At 47.1% G+C, this 22,664-nt stretch overlaps 1 protein-coding gene across 1 annotated transcript; it reads right to left on the bottom strand.

Annotated features, from left to right (window-relative positions):
- Window positions 1–3,118: 3,118 nt before the first annotated feature.
- CCL24 (C-C motif chemokine ligand 24) lies at window positions 3,119–5,972 on the bottom strand. The gene is made up of 3 exons (XM_045543095.1): window positions 5,838–5,972; window positions 5,527–5,644; window positions 3,119–4,264 (listed from the first exon to the last, which is right to left on the bottom strand). The coding sequence occupies exons 1-3, from the start codon at window positions 5,908–5,910 to the stop codon at window positions 4,096–4,098; spliced, it is 360 nt and encodes a 119-aa protein (XP_045399051.1). The 5' UTR covers window positions 5,911–5,972; the 3' UTR covers window positions 3,119–4,095.
- Window positions 5,973–22,664: the final 16,692 nt, after the last annotated feature.

Here is a 22,664-nt window from a genome sequence, read left to right as displayed (position 1 = left end):
TAAAAGTGATACACGCGCATAGTAAAGAGATCAACCACCACATAATAGTGCTAACAGATCTCCTCTACCCCAGCCTCCCAGTCCTGCTGGCCACAGGCAACAGTTCTTGATAGTTTGTGTGTCCAGCAAGTTGAATCATACTTACATCTTTTTTGTTTTGGCATGAATAGTATCCCACGGTCATGCTCTTGAGCTCCTTGCTTTTGTTCACTTAAAAATAGGTCTTGACCAAGTCCATCATGAATGGACACATTAGGTTGCTGCCCATTTTCTCCAACTACAGACCATGCTGCAGTAAACGTCCTTGCATGTGCGTGTCTCTGCATCCGTGCAGGGTGCGCTCCAAGAGGAATTGCTGGGTCAATGGGGGTGTGTGTTTAGCATTTTAACAGATGGTGCCAGATCATCCTCCAAAGAAGTTGGCCTAGTGGACGCTCCTGCCAGTAGTGCAATGGAGTGCCGGCTTCTCCACACACTCAGCCATTGCCACCCTCTTCTGCATTGCTGGCTTCGATCCTCTCGCGGCCTCTGGCTGCAGCCGCACTAGACTATACAGCTGCCCAGGGGAGGCAAATGAAGACCATCCAAGTGAAAATGAACACGTTCATTCAGAGCTTGCAAGAGCAAGGGGGCAGCCACTGTCACTTGCAGAGACTCAGCGTGGCGGGCAGATGAGGGAAGAGAAGTCTTTAGCGTGGGAAAGAGGGAAGGCTCAGGGGGGCTTTGATTGGAGGTGGTTGGCAGGGGAAGCTGGAAGGTTAACCAGAAGCAAACATTTTATGCACTTGGTTTGGGACCACAGTCATGTGCTGCACAATGACGTTTCTGCCAATGATGGCCCCGTAAGATTATAATACTGTATTTTTACTGGACCATTTCCTGGTGTAGATGTGTTTAGATGCACAAATATTTACCATTGTGTTACAGTTGCCTACAGAATTCAGTACAGTAACACGCTGCACAGATTTGTAGCCCAGCAGCAGTAGCCTGCGCCGTGGAGCCTAGGTGTGTAGGAGGCTACACCATCACGGTCGGCGCAACTACACTCGACGATGTTTGCACAACGATGAAATTGCCTAACGATGCATTTCTGAGAATGCAGCCCCACCGTGAAGCAACTCGTGACTGTCCATTTGGCTTTTTTGGTTGGTTCCGAGTTGGCAAAGGAGGGAGAATAGGGAAGCTGGTCACCACTGGCCAAGGACTGAATGCTGCAGAGGTGGTGGGTCAGAGTTCTGTTGTCACATGCAGTCTGGCCACTGTTTCTTTGTATTTCAGCCCCATCCCTGGATGCCCCGGCTGTCCTTCCTCCTCTGGAATGTGCTTTCTTTGCAGAGTGAAACCCCAATCTCCATTCGGATGCCAGCTCTGTGACGAGAGTTCTGCAGTCTCCCTCCGCATCAGAATGTCCCCTCCTTTGTATTGTTTTGCCTCACTCCTTATTCTCCTTTGTGTTGGACCTACAGCACCTTTAATCGCTGCTGCAGATGGCGTGTCTGCTGCCAGGCCCCGAGTGCTCTGCACACCCCCAGTCGCCAGCATGTGCCTCTCTGGGCCTTAGGGCCTTTTGTCCCCACTTGCTGAAAGACCACCCCTCCCATGCAGCTGGCAAAGATGGATGGAGCAGGTGTGTAATTCCAAGGGGGTGGTGTCATGCCAGGAGACTGAGCCCTGATTGCCCTCTGCTAGACGATACAGTCTCATCACCTGCCCTCCCTCCCTGTGTTACCCACCCATCCTCCTGATGTTACTCCCTCTGCCTCCCACTTACAGTATTTGCTTTCAAGTCTTTGTTTCAGGGTCTGCTTCTGTCGAAAACCCAAATAAAGTTAAAAGGTCTTATTATCCCCATTTTGCAGATGAGGGAAACTGAGGTTTAGAGAGGTTAAGTGATGTATTTCAAGGTGTGACATAATAAGAAATATCTATTTGGGCCCCAGTTTTTGACACAGAGCTCCTAAAACTCTTATAATTTCCTGAGCAATAAGGATGATAGGAGTGTCTTACATAGACCTCCTAGATTCCTTGGAACTTCCTGAGTCTTTATTCTAAAGAGGTGACTCTTCGTGGGCTCCTGGAGAACTTTAGGATGGGGACTGGTCGCCAGAAAGCTCAAGCCATGTTAGAAGCTGGGAACTTTCAGCCTCACCCCCCCATCCTCCAGGGAGGGGAGAGGGGCCAGACACTGACTTAATCCATCATGCCCTTGTGGGAAAGTCTCCATAAAGATCTCTAAACTGTGGGGTTCAGAGAGCTTCCAGATTGGTAAATACATCCATGTGCTGGGGGGATGGTGCCCCCAACTCTACAGGGACAGAAGCTCCTGTGCTCGGAGCCCTTCCAGACCTTTTTTTCTGGCTATTCTCTTGTATCCTTTACAATAAACTAGTAAACATAAATAAGTGTTTCACTGAGTTCTGTGAGCCATTGTAACAAATTATCAAAGCTGCAGAGGGGTCATAGGAATCCTAGCTCTGTAGCCAAGTTGGACAAAAGTGTGGGTATCCTGGGCACCCAATACTTGCAACTGGTGTCAGAAGTGGGAGCAGCCTTGGGGACTGAACCCTTAACCTGTGAAGTCTGTGCCAACTCCGGGTAGTTACTGTCTGAATTGAGTTAAATTTTGGGGTACTCAGTGTCCACAGAGCATTATGTGGTGTGGAAAACCCACACATTTGGTATCAGAAGTTTTGTGAGTGCAGAAAAAGTTTTTCTTTTACAAGGTCATGCAGCTTATAAAAGAGGATTGGTATTGAACCCCATGGTGCTCTTAATTTGTGAGTGTGTGTTATGTTCTGTCTAATTCTTTGAAGCCAGACACCATTATTTATAATTTTATAGCCTTCTAATGCCTATTATAGCTCCTTGTGCAAAAATGTGCTTTGTTGAAGTATTTTAAAAATTCAATTGAACCCAACTGTGTGTGTGGTTTTCGAAGTTAATAATAGGACTCCCAAGAGCAGGCCAAGACCAACCCCACATGCCCCAGACTCAGGCTGTCTTCACCCGGCCCAGCTTTGGATGGGCAACCGGGATGCCCTCCGGGGCACACACGCTATTGCTCTCAGCCCCGACCCTGCCCCACAAGAGAGACAAGAACAGTCAAGACACGACCACCTCCAAAGGAGAAATCTCAGTTTACTTTGGACTGTTATTTGAAAGCAGTGTTTGTGTCTACACTCTTGAAAAACAAATCACACAGTATCTCATGCATAGAAATAAAAAAAGCTGAGGTCTGTCTCCCCCCTTAGTCCCCACCCCATGTTCCCCTCACCAAAATGTGGGGAAGGCCCAGCTTCAAAGGCAGAGCATGTCTTTGTCCCCAAAGCAGCAGGAGCAAGCTGTGTCGCAAAGCAGAACGTCTCCTCAAAGTCATGTCTTGACAAAGGTGAAACTACCAGGCTGCATGGTTTCACCCTGATCCTCCATGTTCATTTCTTTGCAAAAACCCATGAGTTCCTGAAAACTTGATTAATGACAACCCATGAGAAGTGAGCAAGGAGGGCCGGGACCCAGCAGTGAATGCAGCAAAGGGGCCCCTTTCTCTGTTGGGTTTTTGTTCACTCTTTGGTGCGGGAAATGGGACCGGCCTGGAGCATCCCTGACATGCTGGAGAGCTGCAGCTGTTGGCAGGTCCCCCACCCCCAGACAGAGACAGTCAGATGGTCCTTAGGCCACAAGCCCAGAGGGCCCTTGGAAGCCAGCTGCAGGCGGTGGTGTGGGCAATGTGTGCCTGTGCCCGTGGGCGCTTGGATCTCGTGTGCCTGGGCTCTGAGGGCCTGGAAGTCAGAGAAGAGCCAGGTCCAGGTTGGGAGGAGAGGGGCAAAGGGCCGCCGCCACCCTCCTTCTCACCCAGGGACCTTCTCCCCCAGCTCAGGGAAGGCGAGGGGCTCTGCATGCTTGGGGCCGTCGCTCAGCCCTCAGGGCCCTGACTTGCTGCTCCCTTGGGTTTTTCATAGAATAGACAGAACCCTGGAGAGTGTCATTCAGAAACAGGAAAATCAGCTCTCCCCCCATCACTGCCAGCTGCCCCAGGCCCCAAGCAGCCTGGCAAGGAGCCCAGCCCCAAGCTCAGGGCCGGAGGCTGGGCAGCAGTTAGGTGGTGGTGCTGTTGCCAGGGCGTTTCTGGGCAGGGACCTTGACGCCCACTGCCCTGGCCCGCATGGAAGCTTGCTTCTGCTTGGCATCCAAGTTCTTCATGTACTTCTGGACCCACTGCTGCTTGGGGTCTCCACAGAACTTCAGGCCCTTCTTGGTGGTGAAGCTGTGGGGGGAAATGACAGGGGCTCACCTGGGGCCAGGCAGGGACCTTGGGCCACTCCACTTTGTGGGGAGGTAGGTGTGCAAGGCCAGGAAGTTGCTTGCCCAGGCCTCTTAGCCAGTGCTGACCCGATGTCTTCTATCTTTGTGTCCATGTCCCTTTGTTTTAGGATTGGGAGGAAGAATGGGCGTGGGGTGGGGGATGCAGGGCTCGTTCAGTGACCTCCCTGTCAGACGGGGGAGGCCCAGCCCTACTTTTAGACACACTGGATCTGTTTCCTTGGTTTTTTTCTTTTGTTTGTTTTGTTTAGACAGAGTCTCACTCTGTCACCCTGGGTAGATAGAGTGCAGTGGCATCATCACAGCTCACAGCAACCTCAAACTCCTGGGCTCAAGCGATCCTCCTGCTTCAGCCTCCCTAGTAGCTGGGATTACAGACGCCACAGCACCACACCTGGCAAATTTGTCTATTTTAATAGAGATGGGGTCTTGCTCTTGCTCAGGCTGGTTTCAAACGCCTGAGCTCAAGTGATCCTCCCGCCTCGGCCTCCCAGAGTGCTAGGAATATGGGCGTGAGCCACCACACCTGGCCCAGATAGGCTGGATCCAAAGGGAGAGACATAATCTCTAACCACAGAGAGGGGGCAGGAGGAGAAATCACAATGAACCCCCCCAGAGAAGACAGCAGATGTCTCTGGTTCATTCACACACCATGCACGAAAGCATGGCTGATGATGGCGGCACTGGGCGGGGAGACTGGGATGGCCTTTTCCAAGCCAGCTCTGAGCTGGGGGGCACCAGGCTATGGTACTGAGGCTCGGGCCAGTGGGGAAATTAATAATAAGGCCAACATCACATTTCTACTACGTGCCACTGTTTGCAAAGTGAGTTCACATTTGCTACCTGGTGTGAGAAGCAGCTGTGAAGCTATTGGGTACCTGTCCACCCATGTGACCTTGAGCAAGTCACCTTTCTGAGCCTCAGTTGCCCTCTGTAAAACGGTGACCATAGAACTGTTGAGAGAGTTAGTTAAGATAATGTCATATGCCCCCAATAGTGCCTACTATATATTTGGTGCTCAAAAAATGATTGTTGAATCTAAATTTCCTCCTGGTTTCACAGGTAAGGAGGCCCAGCTGAGGCCCAGAGAGGGGATGTGAGTTCCCCAGGGACACACAGAGCTGGGTCCTGCTGACTTTACTCCTCAGGGCCCCCGGAGCGCACCTTCCCCCGCCCGCCCCTGTCGGTGTCAGGAACAGTACTCACATCACTCCTGCCTTGGGGCAGATGCTCCCGTTCGACAGTCGGTAGCCGGCCACTCTGCTCTCGGGAATTTTCTTGGAAACAAAGGTCATGCAGCAGGAAATGGGAATGGTCACAGAGTCTACAAGAGGAAGGGGAGAAGAGCCATGTCCCTTCTGAGACTGCCCTCCGCTCTGGGCCTCGGAGCCCCACATGCCCAGTGCACTCTCAGGGGCAGCCCTTTCCTCACACTCCCCTCCTGCCCACCCTCCACTGTGTCGCCATGGCCAGCCAGCCAGCCGTGCCTTGGGAACAGCATCCTGCCCGAGTCTTACCCATGGGGGCAAGGTGGTGGGCACACAGGACCAGGAGCAGGAATCCAGCTGCGATGCTCACGGGGCCTGCCATGTCCTGGGTACAGGAGGAGAGGACCTGGGGACAAGGGACCTGGTTCCTTGCAGAGCACCCCAAATGCCTTTTCTCTGCCCTTTATAGGGGCAGCGAGGAGGAAACATGCCCCCCACCCCCTCCAGGCTTCCTTGAAAATCCTGAGGCCTCTGTGGTCTGGAAAGGGGAAGTTTTTGCCCGGTTGTTGCCCAGCTGAGTCAGGGCTATTTGGGGCCCGTGCAGAAGAGCTGGGGTGGGGGCCATCGCCCAGCCTAGGCCAAGTGCAAGGCTTTGGATGCACAGTCAGAAAGCCCCTGGGATCCTGGTGGAGCTGCTATTCCCTGTGGGATCCTGGAAAAGTCACTCACCCTCTGAGCCGCCGTTCCTGCAGCTGCAGGTAGGTAGAGTCAGCGCCGACGGCTGCACTGAGGTGTGGAGGCTGGAAGACAATGGTCACCATGCTAGAGCTTTGCAGTTCCTAGTGCTCAGTTCAGTTGTAAGGGACTGAGGTGACTTTGTCAGACAGACACGGCCCCCACCTCACTCCATCCCCAATTCCAGGATCCCAGACCGGGGCCCTGTGCTCAGAGACCCCCTCACTGGCACTGCCATGCTCACCCTTCCCTACAGTTCTCTCCGTCCCACTTCCCCAGCCTCCCCGCTCTGGGCTTCCAGGGCACCAGGAACGCACCAGTGTGGCACCACAGTGGCACACACCACTTGCCTGACAGCCAGCTAGATGTCTGCATCTCCTACTTGGCCTGAATGCCTTGAGATCTGCGTCTCTTTCCGTACCCACCCTGTCCCAAGCAGACCACCTGTCTCACGGCCAGTGTTTGCAGCATGAATATATGATGGATCAACTCTAAAACAACTTCCTTTGGACCAGAGACTCCTCTGGTTTAGCGTGTACACGGGGCGGAGGCAGGGGCAGCAGGCAGGTCCCCTAATGGGGACAAGACTTCAGTTGGCGATACCAGCAGTGCCTGACCTCATCGCCCCTGTTTGCAGAGTGAACAATGCCGAGCGCCCGACTCAGCGCTCTGCTGCCTTGACACCTTCCCTCTCTGCCTCCGTGTCCTTGTCAGCCAGCAGTAGCAGTCCTCACCCGGCAGAGGCATGGGGAGGATTAAAAGGGAAAAGTCAGGGGGAAGCCCTTTGTCATCATTATGTGTGTGATATTGTTGTGACCCGTGCTCCTTGGTGAATCCCAGGGGATGCCGGCTGGGTGCTCTGACTCAGTGGGTGCTGGGAGCGTGGCGCAGGGGGAGGAGGAAGTGGGGAAGAAAGCCTGGGTGGGCAGAGGCATGAGCAGGGCAGGGGCGCTCGCTCCCCGCATGTCGCAACCCGAGTGGAAGGGCAGAAGGTCACTGGTGGGAGGAGGAGAGGTGGGGTGATTCATCCCAGATTAATAACACCCTGCAGGGGCTTTTCCGCCCAGTTTGTGTGCTCTATCCAGGGAATAGCCAGGGCAGGGATCACCCATCCCATTTACAAGGGGAAAACAAATCTTGCCAAGGGTGGGTGACCAGACACCACTGCAGGTGGTGCCCTGGCCCCCTGAATGGGAGCCTGCACCCTTCCTGATGGAAGGGGCGGAATTCGATGGCCAGAGGAAGAGTTAAAGTAAGAGTAGGGGGAGGAGGGTCTAGGAAGGCAGAGTGAAAGGAGGGGACAGAAGGGAAGAGAGAGAGAGAGAGAGAGAAAGCTGGGAGCAGAGGCTGAGGCAGGAGGATCGCTTGACTCCAGGAGTTCAAGTCCAGCCTGGGCAACACGGGGAGACCCTGTCTCTTTAGAAAAAGAAGAAGAAAAAGAAGAGGAAGATGGAAGGAGGAGGAGGAGAAGGGGAAACCCGTGGGGGTGGAAAGAGCATAATTGGGGAAGAAATGTGGGTGGGTGGGAGGCTCCCGGAGCCCCCGGCTCCAGTGCAGACCCTGCCCCTCTCTCGGCCTAAGTCTCCCCATCTGAGAAGTGGGGTGTTGGCCAGATCTGCCTCTCCCCAAGTGACATAAGAAGGGACATTTTTAATTTAAATATGTTTTGTTATCGTCACCCTCTCTAATAAGGGGTTTTGTGTTTATGGCAATGACACAAGGTTTCCTTAAGACAAAAAATATGTGCTGACAAAAAAATAAATAAATAAAGTGAATCACAGAACAGATGTGTGCAGCTGTGACAGAAATTGTGACAATTGCCCAAGAATATCTGAAGTCCGGAGATCCTGGCCAAGGTGCCCTCTGAGGGCCTTTCTCCTGCGTTCCACACACCACGGGGAGAGGGGGACAGGCCTGGGGCAGTCGGAGCCTCGGGGAAAGGGCCGAAGCTGGAGGCAGAGCGGAGCCTGGCCGAGCAGGGGCGGCTGCCTTGGTCATCCTCTCTGGGGTGAGCGATGATGATGATGATGATGATGATGATGATGATGACGATGTAGGGTGGAAACTGACAGCTGCCCAAGGTGGTGAGGGGCCTCAAAGACACGTCCTAATGAGAAATGACTGGGAGAAGCGGCTGTGATCTTGGACAGGAAATGACTTCAAACACTGAGGATGTGTCCCAGGAAGGGGGCATTGGACCCCTCGGCCCTAATTAGGGTGAAAGGAGACCGCAGGTGGAGGCTTGCAATCTCAGGGCGGGGAGGATGGGGCACGGGGCAGCAGACGGAGCTGAGCCCTGGCTGCCCCAGGAATCACTGAGTTCTTGGGCACTTCATTGCCGCTAACGATCCCGGTTCTATACAATCCCGGTTCTATACCATCCCTGTTCTGTACGCAAGAAAACATGAGAAGATGCTCGGAGGATGCGGAGAAATTGGAACCCTTGTGCACTGCAGGTGGGAATATAAAATGGTGCAGCTACTACAGAGGTTCCTCAAAAAACTAAAAATATAATTACCATATGATCCAACAATTCCATTTCTGGGTATATATCAAAATGGCTATACATATAAATATATATAAAAAGTGAGTATATATTAAAATGAAAGGAGGTTCTCAAAGAGAGATATTTGCACACCCATGCTCATGGCAGAATTACTCACAGTAGCCAAGAGGTGGAAGCAGCTCAAATGTTCATCAATAGATGAATGGATAAAGAATATGTTGTATATACCATATAGAACAGGACTCAGCCTTTAAAAGGCAGGAAATCCTGTCACATGGTACAACATGGATGAACCTTCAGGACATTATGCTGAGTGAAATACGTCTATCATAAAAACACAAATACTGTGTGATTTCACTTCTTTGAGGTATCGACAACGGTCAGACTTACAGAAACCTGAAAGTAGAATGGTGTTGCCAGGGGCTGAGGGGAGGTGAAAGCGGAGAGTTGTTTGATGGGTATAGAGTTTCAGCTTTGCAAAACAGAAAAGTTCTAGAGATCTCTTACACAACAACGAGGAGAATATAGTTAACACTACTGAACTGTACGCTTAAGATGGTTGAGGGAAAATTTTATATTATGTAGGGTTTTTTTTAACTACAATTTAAAAAAATGGAAAATAACTAGGGTTGGCAAGGACATAGGAGCCCTCGTACACTGCTAGTGGAAATGTACAATAGTGCAGCCACTGTGAACAGTTTGGCACTTCATCAAAAGCTTAAAACGTAGAGTTATGATGTAACCCAGTGCTATGGTTTGAATGTGTCCCTCAAAGTTCATATGTTGGAAACTTAACCCCCAGTGCAACCGTGTTGAGAGGTGGGACCTTTAAGAGATGATTAGGTTATGGGGACTCTGCCCCCATGAATGGGTTAACGCTGCTAGTGCAGGAGTGGGGTGGTTATTGCGGGGCTGGGTTCCTGATATAAGGATGAGTTTAGCCCCCTCCCTCCCCTTCTCTCCCTCTCTCTCTCTCTCCTCTCCCCACTCCATGCATGAGTTCTCTTGCCCTTCCACCTTCTACCATGGGATGCCGTAGCAAGAAAGCCCTCACCCCATGTGGGTCCCTTGATCTTGGACTGCCTACCTCCAGAACTATAAGAAATAAATCTCTGTTCTTTATAAGTTACCCAGTCTCAGCCATTCTGTTTTAACAGCATAAAATGGACAAATACCAGTAGTTATATGGAGATATATATAAAACTACTGGTTATATATCCAAGCAATTGGATAGGTATGTTCACATAAAAACTTACACACAAATATTAATACCAGCATTATTCATAATGGCCAAGAAGTGGGAACAACTTGAGTATCCATCAACTGATGAATGGATAAACCAATGGTGCTATATCTACACAATGGAATTCAGCCATAAAAGGGAATCAAGTATATGCTTCAACATGGGTGGACCTTGGAAACATTACATTACGTGACAGAAGTCAGACACAAAGGGCCACATAGTATATGACTCCATTTATAAGAAATGTTCAGAATAGGCAAATCCATAAGGACCTAAAGTAGGTTTGTGGTTGCCAGAGCCTGGGGGAAGGGAGGCTTTGGGGAGGTACGGGGTCTCTTTTTGGGATGCTGGAGATATTCTGGGATTAGATCAAGGAGTTGAAATATTCCCAAGTTGTGAGTACACCACTCAATTGTTCACTTTAAAGGGCATAAAATGGTGAGTTTTGTGTTATGTAGGTTTTATCTCAATAGACAAAGAAACAGAAAAGGAGGGAAGCAGCTGAGGGGCTTTCAAAATGTTTGTTCAAAAGGAGGCGGGGCCTTAATGGCTTTATTCAAGCCGCATCTGGTCTCTAAGACCTCACCTGCCTCCCTGAGGTGACAGACTTTTATCCAACGGTCTGACTTATCAGATTGGAACTTGGCAGGGCGCAGGCAGGTGGGGAGCAGTGGGGTTTTCCCCAGTCCTCCCCTTGGCATGGGTGCTCCTCCAGGCAGGAAAGGAACTTTCTCCTCTAGGGAGTCCTTAGAGAGCTGAAGCTCTCTCTCTTTTGAGTCCCTGGTGATCTTCCTCAGCCCCCAGGGCCATCGTCTCCTCTCTGTCCCTTCTTCATCAAAACCTACTCTATAGAAAGGCGATAAAAGGTATTTGCTCTTCACACAAGTGACTAATAGCTCAAGGTAAGAGGCTTCTTGAATTTGAGACCTTTCCAAATGAGGACAACAGGAGCCATGTCCTCACTGTTGGAGAAGGGAATTGAAAATCTGGACGGGGGAAGGAGAGAATAAACCCAGGGACGCTGGATTGGAAGCAGAGGTCTTGGTATATCCGTCACAGCTGTCTATGTGATGTGCCCCCAGCTCTGTCTGCCAAGAGCAGCCGGAAACAATGAGCACAACTAGTACAACAGTTCTCCTTGAAGAAATGACTGATTCCAGTCCCAGGGCGGGAAAAGTAGAGGCTGGAGTATCTTTTTGTGCCAGAAAGTAAGAATGTTCTCCCAGAATCACAGGGGGGTGTGAAACAGGACACAGGAGACACCTTGCGGGAGCTCACGCTGGCCAGATTTGGGACCAACAGTGACTAACAGTGACAGTGATGGATTGAATAAAATAAAAATTTTTATTAAGTCCATAAATAAATGAAAAAATGTGTTATGAGTTGAACTGTGTCCCTCCCAAGAAAAAGGTATGTTGGAATCTCCTAACACACAGTACTTCAGAATTTGGAGATAGGGTCTTTGCAATGATAATCAGGTTAAAATGAGGTCATTAGCAGGGGGGACTTAATCTAATATGACTGGTGTCCTAATAGAAAGGGAAACAGAGACAAACATGGACAGATGGAAGGTGATGTGAATACATAGGGAGAAAATAGCCACCTACAAACCAGGGGGCAAATTCTGGAACAGATCCTTCCCTCACAGCCCTCTGAAGGAACCAACCCCACTGACACCTTTATCTTGGACTTCCAGCCTCAGGACCGTGACATAGCAAATTTCTGTTGTTTAAGCTCCCCAGCCTGTGGTACTTAGTTATGGAGCCCTATAATGCAAGGGAAGAAGGGAAAGCTCTGCCTTCTGTAGAATGCCAAATAGTAAACATAGAAGAAGTGGCAGAGTTAGAAAATTACCTTTTGCTAATAAAAATAGAAGAAATGGCAGAGTTAGAAGAATGCCAACTAATAAACATAGAAGAAGTGGCAGAGTTATGTGCTAAAACCAGTGGGTGGAAGTGTGACAAGGAACAGGATGTTTACAGAGTCTCAAAATATTTCTCCACAAATTACTTGTTCATGGCAAAGGGAAAAGTATTAACTTGATAATGAAGAAAGCTAGAGAGCTCACATTAAAGATAAGAATCACGTGAATCTTCCTGGTAAGGTTTGAAACTGAACTAAACGTCAGTCTGTAGCCCCATGAAAGGGTGGTTATGGTGTAGTGGAATGTTCTAGTTTCAGACCTGCTAAAAACTGTCTGTATGAACTTGGGTAAATTGTTCACTTTTCCTAAGCTTCGATTTCCTCATTTATGAAATGGGGGTGGGGACAGGATGATGCTACCTATGGCATGTGGTCTCATGTTGTGACAATCCAAAGCAATTATGGATGCGAGAGCTTTCAGGAAACTTCAAACCACGGCACATGTTTAAGTCTTCACCATCTAGCACAAACCAGAGCCTTAAGCTAGAGGAATTAAGCCCCAGTGGGGGCTTTTCAGGTATTAGACAGCAGAGGTGCAAATAGTTGAGGCCAGTAGGGCTGTTCTGGGCCCCTAAAATTGGACTTCAAGTCAGTCTGGCCCTACTGGCCCGTGAATGGACCTTAAGGAGAAGGAAAATGACTTGGAAGACGGAACCAACACTATCAGGGTTGGCCTTTTCTTGGTGCCTGGGGCTGGGTGACAGGCAGCTGTTTCAAGATCCTTCTCAGGGTAGGTAAAGTGAGCGTGTTTGGAGGGGTTGAAAAAATTTCTCCCTCCTTACCCTACTAGTCTGTAATAATCACCTCTTAAATAATCCCCGCTTTGTTAAAATGCAAATGGGTTTCTTGGTAGAGATAACAAACCCTTCCCACAAACTCACTAATAAAACTTAATCAAACTAGTTAGTTATTCATCCATCCATCCATCTAGCCATCCCTCGCTGAACACCACCATACGCCAGGTGCTCTGCTCATCCCAGGCACACCACGGGGAACAACACACAGGTGTTGCCCTCAGGACTGTGACACTAAGCCCTGAGAGACAGAGACAATTGCGATACTGGTGGTGGATGTCCAGGTAGAGGAGGGATACCTGGGCCACGCTGGTGAGCAGACACGCTCAGAGAAAACTTCCCGCAGGAGGTGGCCCTTGTGCTGAGTTAGGCTGACCAAGGGGAGTGGGACTGGGGGCTTAGAGAGGAGACTTGGCAGAGAAGGGTATTCCAGGCCCTGGAGGCCATAGGTACGAAGTCAAGGCAGAGGGGTGACTTGGTCAGGTTGGAGCTTTAGAATGTAGCGCCATGGGAAGGGCACGACCCTAGAGGTAGACTGGCCTATGCTCAGGTCCTGCCCCTGCTCTTTGCTCTCTTGGTGGCTCCAGCCAAGGGATTTAGTCTCTCTGAAGCTCGGCCCACCTACTGAAAGATGGGGGTGTGACAGCCCAACTCCCAGGATGGCAGTGGGAGGGGGGTGCTCAAGCCTCAGTGAGGGACTCCATGAAATGCCACCAGGCCAGCACCTCTCCAGCTGTTTCCTTAAAGCCCCACTTGGCTCCTCTGAACTCGTCTGATCCTCTGATCCATTTCACCAGTGAGAAAACTGAGGTTCAGAGAGTCAGATAACTTGCCCAAGACCCCGAAGCTGTGATGGAGCCAGGCTGGTCCTCCATCGCCCTGGGAAAGAACCTGTGCCCTTGCCATGGCGCCAGGCGGGAGCACTTTGTTGGGCGGTGCTGATGCCACCTGCTCTCATATCCATCCCTTCCTCTCGAGCCTCACAGCCACCAGCTTCGCTCAGGCCTCATCAGCTCCCCCCTGCATTCCTGCTCCTGTCTCCTAACTAAAGGTGGGCAGATCTCTGTGGTTTGAAGCAGCAGGAGATGGCAGGAGGGTGCCAGGAGGACAATGGCACTGGGCCGGGGAATGCAGGGGGCAGGAGTCAGGAGTGCAGACTGGAGGTGTCACTGCTACCTGGGGTCCCCTCCCTCTTCACTGCCAAACTCACACATATAGTCGCAGGGTCCTGGGCACAGTCCCAGAGTCCTGGGAGCCACTTACCTGGACGTGACAGAGTGACAGCCTGAGCACCGAGTGCAAGAATGGTTTCCCCTGACTTAGAAGATCTGGGGTGGCAGGAAGAGTGGGAGGAGAGGAGGGGCCTCCGGGGAAGGAAGGCAGCCCCTTGCTGGCTTGGAAATTCAGGAGCCCCAGGTGGACTTCTGAGAAGTTGGCTTCACTGCAGCAGGCAGATGTCCACAGGGGCAGATGCCAGGGTGGGTGGCGTCCACGCCGTAGGGAGAGCACAATGAACCCATTGTCAGATGAAACTCTGCCCACATACCCCAAACCCAGTCTTGGAAGGGGTGTGGCCCAGGTGGGGTTGGGGGAGGAAGGAAGGCACAGGTGGCAGCTGTGGAGTGCCTTGCCCTTTGGTCTCTGGCTTTTAAGAACTCAACAGGGAGAGGAACAGGAGGCACAGATAGTGGCTGAACCCAAGGGCACTGCTAACCCACTAGCCTAGCCTGGGTGGTGAACTGGGATGGCAGCAGACCACAGGGGCTCAGGGGATCCTTCTGTATGTCTCAGTGTCACTGCCACCTCCTAGATGTTGAAGGCCCAAGGGAAACAGGGGTCAAGAGGTGAAGCCATCCAGAGGCAGATCTGACCACCTGGGACAGTGGTGAGAGCCCCGCCTAGGGAGGGGCACACGTGCCTCTCGGCAGACCTCCATGTAGGAAATTCCAGACTCAGATGAGGAAGCCCCATCCAACCCTGGCATCCTGGGATCCAGGGACAGACCCATTTCAGACTTCTTGCCAGACTCCAGAGCTCAGAGTCCGCTGGAAAAACAAGCTCATAAACAAATAATGCCAATATCGCATGATAAGGTCTGGGCAGCAGAGACATCAAGAGCACGGGCTTTGGAGGTGATTAGGCCTGGGTTCAGATCCTGGCCATACCAGCATTGGCTTTGCCATCAGAAAGTGGAGATAAAACCCTTCCTCTCCTCGGGGAGTCAGGAGGAGCGAGTGAGCCACTGCATGTCTTGTTCCTGGCACGGCTCCTGGCCTGCGGTGACTGTTAACGAAGGGTCATTATTGCTATGGCCAGGTCCCTACCAGGTCCAAAGGGCTCTGCATGGGGGATCAAGGAAGCTTCAGAACAGGACAGGCAGGAGTCCCCAGGGGGAAGGGGCTGGGGCATTCTAGCCCAAGGACCGAACTGGGCAGGGGAGGCCAGCTCAATAGCGGTATGTGGCTGAGTCTCCCTCCAATCTGCTCTGCACACAGCAGCAGGAAAGCTCCTCCCGAAATGTAAACCAGTCCTGCTCGCTCCCCTGCCTAAAATTCGCCACTAGTGTCCCATCACCAACAGCTAAACTTCATCCATTCTCTCACAATCGTCATAAGTTGTACCATTTCTTCCCACCACCCAACCTACTGCGCACTTAACGGTTTTGTAAAAATTGGCTTCATCTAACAATATCCACAAAATCCATACTAAAGTATAGCTTTAGTGTACTAGCTGCATTTGTCCCAATATCCATTGAAATAAACCTACAAGTATTAGTAAACCAGGTGTGTGTGTGTGTGTGTGTGTGTGTGTGTATGTGTGTACATACATGTATATTACATCTGTTGCAGAAACTACCCATTCTCTGCACATACCCTCTTGTCCTTCCCAATTCAGGGTATGCAGGCCTAACCTCCAATTGCCACCTCCTGGCTGGCTCTGTCCCCCAGAGCCAAGCTGACCTGCTAGGGAGGGGACACAGGAACTCCATCCCAGGGGAGACTGATGCCAACACCAGTGATTATTAGCAAACCTCTTGGCAGATCTTGGTTGACCAAGGTAAGATGGGGCCATCAATGTGTTGGTAAATGTTTAACGGTTGGCTCTGTGGGGAGAGCTCTGATTGGTAGTGTTTGCGGGTTTCCATGGTGTAAATATTCCCACCATGGCTGATTTCAAACTACCAACCTGATATCCCTGCAAGTGGAGTTGGGAAGAGATGCTCCCAGTCAAAGCAGGTGGGTGCGGGAGAAGGGAAGGCCCGTGAGTGCGTGCACAGGGTCCTCCTGGTGGCCTGCAGCTGGGGAGGCCCAGCCCTAGGAAGGCAAGGAGTTCCAGGACAGAAGGGGACAAGAAGCCCAAACACCCGGTTTTCTCGCCATGTCCCGAGTCTAGAGCTTCTCCTTCTCCTTATAGAGACATAATAACTCCTGCTTGGAGGACACGAAAGGACCAGATTCTGCTGATCCACAAAATCCAATGGCCAAGGAGCTGACTAAAAGGAGAAGTGAAAGGACATTCTTCCTGAGGGACCCACACAGCTGGATTTCTTCCTGGAGACAGAGAAACCCGAGGCTGGAGACAGGTTTGCAGAGCCCATCCCCCATCACTGGACTGCCCTGGGACAGCGAGGGTCTGGCTCTGGAGACAGACACACTCTGCCCCATTGCTTGATCCCAAAACTCACGGAGTCTGTTGGAATAGCTAGGAAGCTTGTGCTTCCAGGTGGCGAGGAAGTCCTGGGACGTGGAGAAGCTAGAGCCAGCACCCTGACTCTACCCCTTAGGAGGCCAAGAATTTGGACTGCAGTTTCCTCCTCCTGCATGGCACTAAGGGCACTTGCTTGCCCTGCCTTACTGAGCTACTGGGAGGCTCAAATGAAACAGAGTCCTTCAGAGGAAGGAATGAAGGACATGACAAATTGTAAATATGTGAATAAATAGGAAAGGCAATCTTTTTTCTCCTAATTTGTTTAAAATATATATGACAATTCAAAGCAAAAATGAAAGCATAGTATTGAGGGGCTTATTATATATGATGATGTAATACATATAACTATAGCATGAAGGATGAAAGGAAACGGATCTATACAGTTGCATCTTAGATTTTATGTCAAATGGTACAATATTATCTCTAAGCATACTGTGCAAAGTTAATGATGTATATTGCATTCCCTAGAGTAACCACTAAAAAGGTAATGTAAAGAGATATAGCAAAAGAACCAGTAGATAAATTAAATGAAACTCTAAAATAAATGTGCACTTAACCCAAAAGAAGACAGGAAAGAAGGACCAGGGGAACAAAAACCAAAATAAACAAACAAAACAAAAAGATGGGACAAACAGAAGATAAATGACTTGGTAGATCTAAACCCAATCATGTCAATAGTCACGTCAAATGTAAACGGACTTGTGTCAGGGCCCCCAAGACTACCTCTATGTTCAGAGACTCACTAGAAAGACCCAAAGGACTCAGCACTGTATTCATGGCTGACATTTATTATATTGATGTATTAAGGATGCATGGTTGGATCACAAGGGATAAAGTCACAGGTGGAATCTGGAGAAATCCATGTGCAGACTTCCTTATGTTCTCTCCCTCCCATAAAGGATCTCACAGAACACGCTCTTCTTCCAACCATGAAAACGCAGCAACACGTGTGTGATCCTGCCCAGGGAAGCCCATTAGAGTCTCAATGTCCAAGTTTTTTATTTGGGACTGGCCGGGTAGACACACTCTACCTAGCATATCCCAAAACTTCAGACTCCCAGAAGGAAGGCAGGTGTTTGGCACAAACCATATTGTTTGTACAAATGCTCTAGGCACAGTGAACCACCCTTATCTGTTAACTGTTAGCTGGGAACACTGTGGGATCCAAGTCCTAGATGCCAACCAAAGGCCAACCTTGTAGGTAGGGCTTGCTAAGGGCAGATCTTACGATAACTCTTTTCCGCATAGGACTAAACACTTCAATTAAAAGGCACAGACTGTCAGCTGGATAAAAGAGAAAGACCCTGCCATATGCTATCTACAAAAGATGCATTTTAAATATAAAAACAGGCTGGGCTGGGCGCGGTGGCTCACGCCTGTAATCCTAGCACTCTGGGAGGCCGAGGCGGGCGGATCGCTCGAGATCAGGAGTTCGAGACCAGCCTGAGCAAGAGTGAGACCCCATTTCTACTAAAAATAGAAAGAAATTATCTGGCCAACTAAAATATATACATAGAAAAATTTAGCTGGGCATGGTGGCGCATGCCTGTAGTCCCAGCTACTCAGGAGGCTGAGGCAGTAGGATCGCTTAAGCCCAGGAGTTTGAGGTTGCTGTAAGCTAGGCTGATGCCACAGCACTCACTCTAGCCTGGGCAACACAGTGAGACTCTGTCTCAAAAAAAAAAAAAAAAAAAAAGACACAGGCTGAAAATAAATATATAGGAAAAGATATTATACAAATATAAGAAAGGTACTCTCATAATAATTTATCAGGAAGACATAACAATTATAAATATGTATGTACCTAGTAATAGAGCTTAAAGATACATGAAGCAAAAATTGCCAGAATTAAAGGGAGAAATAAACAAATCCATAATCATAGCTGGAGATTTTAACACAGTTCCCTCAGTAATTGATAGAACTCATAGATGAAAATCAATAAGGTCATAAAATATTTGAATCATCCTGACCTAATTAACACCTATAGAATACAACATCTAACAAATTCAGAATATACATTTTCTTCCCAAATACACATAGTGTGGCCACTGGGATACACCATATACTTGACCAATGACTCCATATATTTTTTAAAAATTAAAATCTTAAGGAGTAAGTCCTCCAACCACAATGGAATTAAATTAAAATTAGTAACAATAATGTATCTGGGAAAAAATATTGGGAACCTAAACAACACATTTCTAAATAATCCATGGATCAAAGAAGGAATTATAAGAAAAAGTATAAAAGATTTTGAGTTGAATGACAATGAAAATTCAACAAATCAAAAGTTGTGGTGTTATGTGGGGTTTCTTTAACCACAATTAAAAAATTGTGGAGTTCAGCTAATAAAATGCTTAGACGGAAAAACTTATAGCTTTTAATGTTTACATTAGGGGAGAGAGAGAGAAAAAAATGAAAAGTCTAAAACCAATGACTTAAATTTCCATCTTTAGAATCTAGAAAAAGAACAAGGTCAACCCAAAGTAAGAAAAAGGAAGGAAATAATGAAGATAAGAGCAAAATCAATAAAATAGAAAATAAACAGAACAAATTACCACAGACAAAAATTGGTTGTTTGAAAGATTAATAAAACTGATAAAAATCCTAACCTGATGGATAAAGACAAAAAGAAGGGTTCTCACTACAGATTATATAGACATTAAGAAGATAAGGAAAATAACCAAGGGGTTGAAGAAGAAATCATAATGGAAATTAAAAGATATTTTGAGATGAATGAATATAAATACACACTGTACAAAAACTTACGAGATGCAGCTAAAGCAGTGCTTATAGGGAAACTGATATCTATACATGTCTACTTCAAAAAAGATTGATCTCAAATCAATAACCTAAACTTCAACCTTAAGGAACAAGAAAAAATAAGAGCAAATTAAACCCAAAGTGAGTAGAAGAAAGGAAATGATAATGATTAAAGCAGAAGTTAATGAAAAGAGACTAGAAAGACAATAGAGAAAATCACTGAAACCAAAAATTGGTTCTTTCAAAAGATCAACAAAATTAACAAACTTTTAGCTAGACTGACCAAGAAAAATGGATCCGTAACCTTGGCAATGAAATAGAACTTATAGAACTAAAAAGGATCTTAAGGGGACACTATGAATAATTATGTGCCAATAAAATAGGTAACTTAGATGAACGAAGTCTAGACAAATTCCTAGAAGGACACAAACTACCAAAATTGACTCAAGAATAATTTAAAACTGTACGTAGAACTATAACAAGCAAAGAGATTGAATTAGTAATCAATAACCACCCACAAAGGAAAGCCCAGGCCCAGATGGCTTTACTGGTGAATTCTACCAAACATTTTTTTTTTTTTTTTGAGACAGAGTCTCGCTCTGTTGCTGGGCTAGAGTGCCATGGCATTCTACCAAACATTTAAAGAAGAATTAACGGCTGGGCATGGTGGCTCATGCCTGTAATCCTAGCACTCTGGGAGGCCAAGGCAGGTGGATTGCTTGAGCTCAGGAGTTCGAGACCAGCCTGAGCAAGAGTGAGACCCTGTCTCTACTAAAAAAATAGAAAGAAATTATATGGACAACTAAAAATATATATAGAAAAAATTAGCCGGGCATGGTGGTGCATGCCTATAGTCCCAGCTACTTGGGAGGCCAGGAGTTTGAGGATGCTGTGAGCTAGGCTGATGCCACAGCACTCTAGCCTGGGCAGCAGAGTGAGACTCTGTCTCAAAAAAAAAAAAAAAAAAAAAAAAAGAAGAAGAAGAATTAACACCAATCCTTCACAAACTCTTCCAAAAAATAGAAAAGGAGGGAACACTTCCAAACTCATTCTTTTGGTACTACCCTGCTACCAAAAAATGGAAAAGACATCACAAGAAAAGAAAATTACATACCAATATCTTTTGCAAATATAGACATGAAAATTCTCAACAAAGTGCTAACAGGCTATATCCAGCAGCATATAAAAAATATTACACACCATGACCAAGTGATATTTATCCCATGAATGCAAGGTTGGTTTACATACAAAAATTGAGCAATATAATATAGCATATCAATATTAATAGAATAAAGGACAAAAGTCACATGATCATATCAATAGATGCAGAAAAGGTATTTGGCAAATTCAACACCTCTTCATGAAAAGGTGTTGAAAAGGAAGAACAAAGTTGGAAGACTCACACTTCCTGATTTCAAGACTTACTACAAAACTACAGTAATCAAGATAGCTTGATCCTGGCATAAGTGTAGACATACAGATCAACGGAATAGAAATGGGAGTCTAGAAATAAACCCTCAATATATATTCAACTGATTTGTGACAATGATGCCAAGACCATTCAATGGGGAAAGAATAATCTTTTCTACAGATAGTGCTAGGATAATTGGATATCCACATGCAAAACAAAGAAGTTTAACCCCTGCCACACACCATCTACAAAAATTAACTCAACATGAATCAGAGACCTAAATGTAAGAGCTAAAACTATAAAACATAGGAAAGAAATGTAGGGGTAAATCTTCATGACCTTGGATTTGGCAATGGACCATTAGATACGATGCCCAAGGCATAAGCAACCAAAAAGAAAATAGATAAATTGGACTGCAATATTTTTTTTAACATTTTGTGCTACAAATGATGCCATCAAGAAAGTCAAAAGACAGCCCACATAAAGAGAAAAAATATTTACAACGTATATATTTGATAAGGGACTTGTATCTCAAACATGTAAAGAACTCTCATAACTCAGTAATAAAAAGACAACCCAATTAAAAATAGAAAAAGGATCTGAATAGACATTTCTCCAAAAAAGATATTCACATGGCCAACAGACATAGAAAGAGAAGCCCCTCGTGCTTCATGTCTGTCCCACATGCAAAACACACTCAACCCCTCTTCCCAGGACCCCCAGTTTAATCAAGGCACCAGGCTCAGGGTCAAAGACTAGGATCACATCAACTAAATTCCAGGTGCAGATGAGGCCACCTGCTCTCAATCTGAAGATTTTTAAATGAAAGAAACAAATCTCCTCCTGTATACCCAACCCACAGTGGTGAGGCAAAGGCAGGAAAACTATAAAAGACATACTGGATCACATAAATCCCAATCTTACTTAACTATTTCCGGGCATAAAAAAAGAAGAAAAACTTCTAAATTTGTTTTATGAAGTAGATATTTCATCAATTCAAAATATTGTACCCTGTAAAAATAAAACTACAGATTAACCTCCCTTATAAATATTATTGCAAAAAATTTAAATAAAATATCAACAAGCAGAATTCAACAGTACATTGTATATTATGACCATGTGAAGTTTATTCAATATATGCTAGGGTGGTTCAGCATTCAGAGATCCATTAATTCAATCCATCATATAAATACTACCAAGGGAAAAAAAAAAAAACCTATGATCATCTCCAGATAGATCTTGATCTATATCTGTAACTATATCTATATCTATACAAAGCACTTGACAAAATTCAATACTCATTTCAAAAACACTCAATAAAGAAGACTTCATTAAAGGTTTGTGAATACTATTTATATATGTATCAGTCCAAAGGCAGCATCTTACTTGATGGGGAAGGCCTTAAGTTAAACTTGGGAATAAGAATGCCCAGTTTTGGCCGGGTGCGGTGGCTCATGCCTGTAATCCTAGCACTCTGGGAGGCCGAAGCAGGTGGATTGCTCAAGGTCAGGAGTTCGAGACCAGCCTGAGCAAGAGCAAGACCCTGTCTCTACTAAAAAAATAGAAAGAAATTATCTGGCCAACTAAAACATATATATAGCAAAAATTAGCCAGGCATAGTGGTACATGCCTGTAGTCCCAGCTACCCGGGAGGCTGAGGCAGTAGGATCGCTGAAGCCCAGGAGTTTGAGGTTGCTGTGAGGTAGGTTGACGCCACGGCACTCACTCTAGCCCGGGCAAGAAAGCGAGACTCTGTCTCAAAAAAAAAAAAAAAAAGAATGCTTAGTTTTCCCACTACCATTTAACATTGTGTTGGAATATTAGCCAATGCAATTAGATAAGAAAAGGCAATTAGGAAAAAAGAAAGAGATACAACTCCTTTTCTTCCCCCTCTAGATAATATGATAATATGATTATACATCTGGAAAATCCTAAAGAATCACTGGCAAAGTAAAGTCTGGAGTTTAGTTCATAGTCATGTACTAATATCAATTTCTAAGTTTGACAAATGTATCATAGAATATAAGTATTAACAATAGGTGAGGAGAGCCCC

Source organism: Lemur catta, chromosome 2 (genome assembly GCF_020740605.2).
Source record: "Lemur catta isolate mLemCat1 chromosome 2, mLemCat1.pri, whole genome shotgun sequence".
NCBI lineage: Eukaryota > Metazoa > Chordata > Mammalia > Primates > Lemuridae > Lemur > Lemur catta.
The sequence above is the reverse complement of the archived record's forward strand: the minus strand, read 5'-3'. Positions and strand labels throughout refer to the sequence as shown.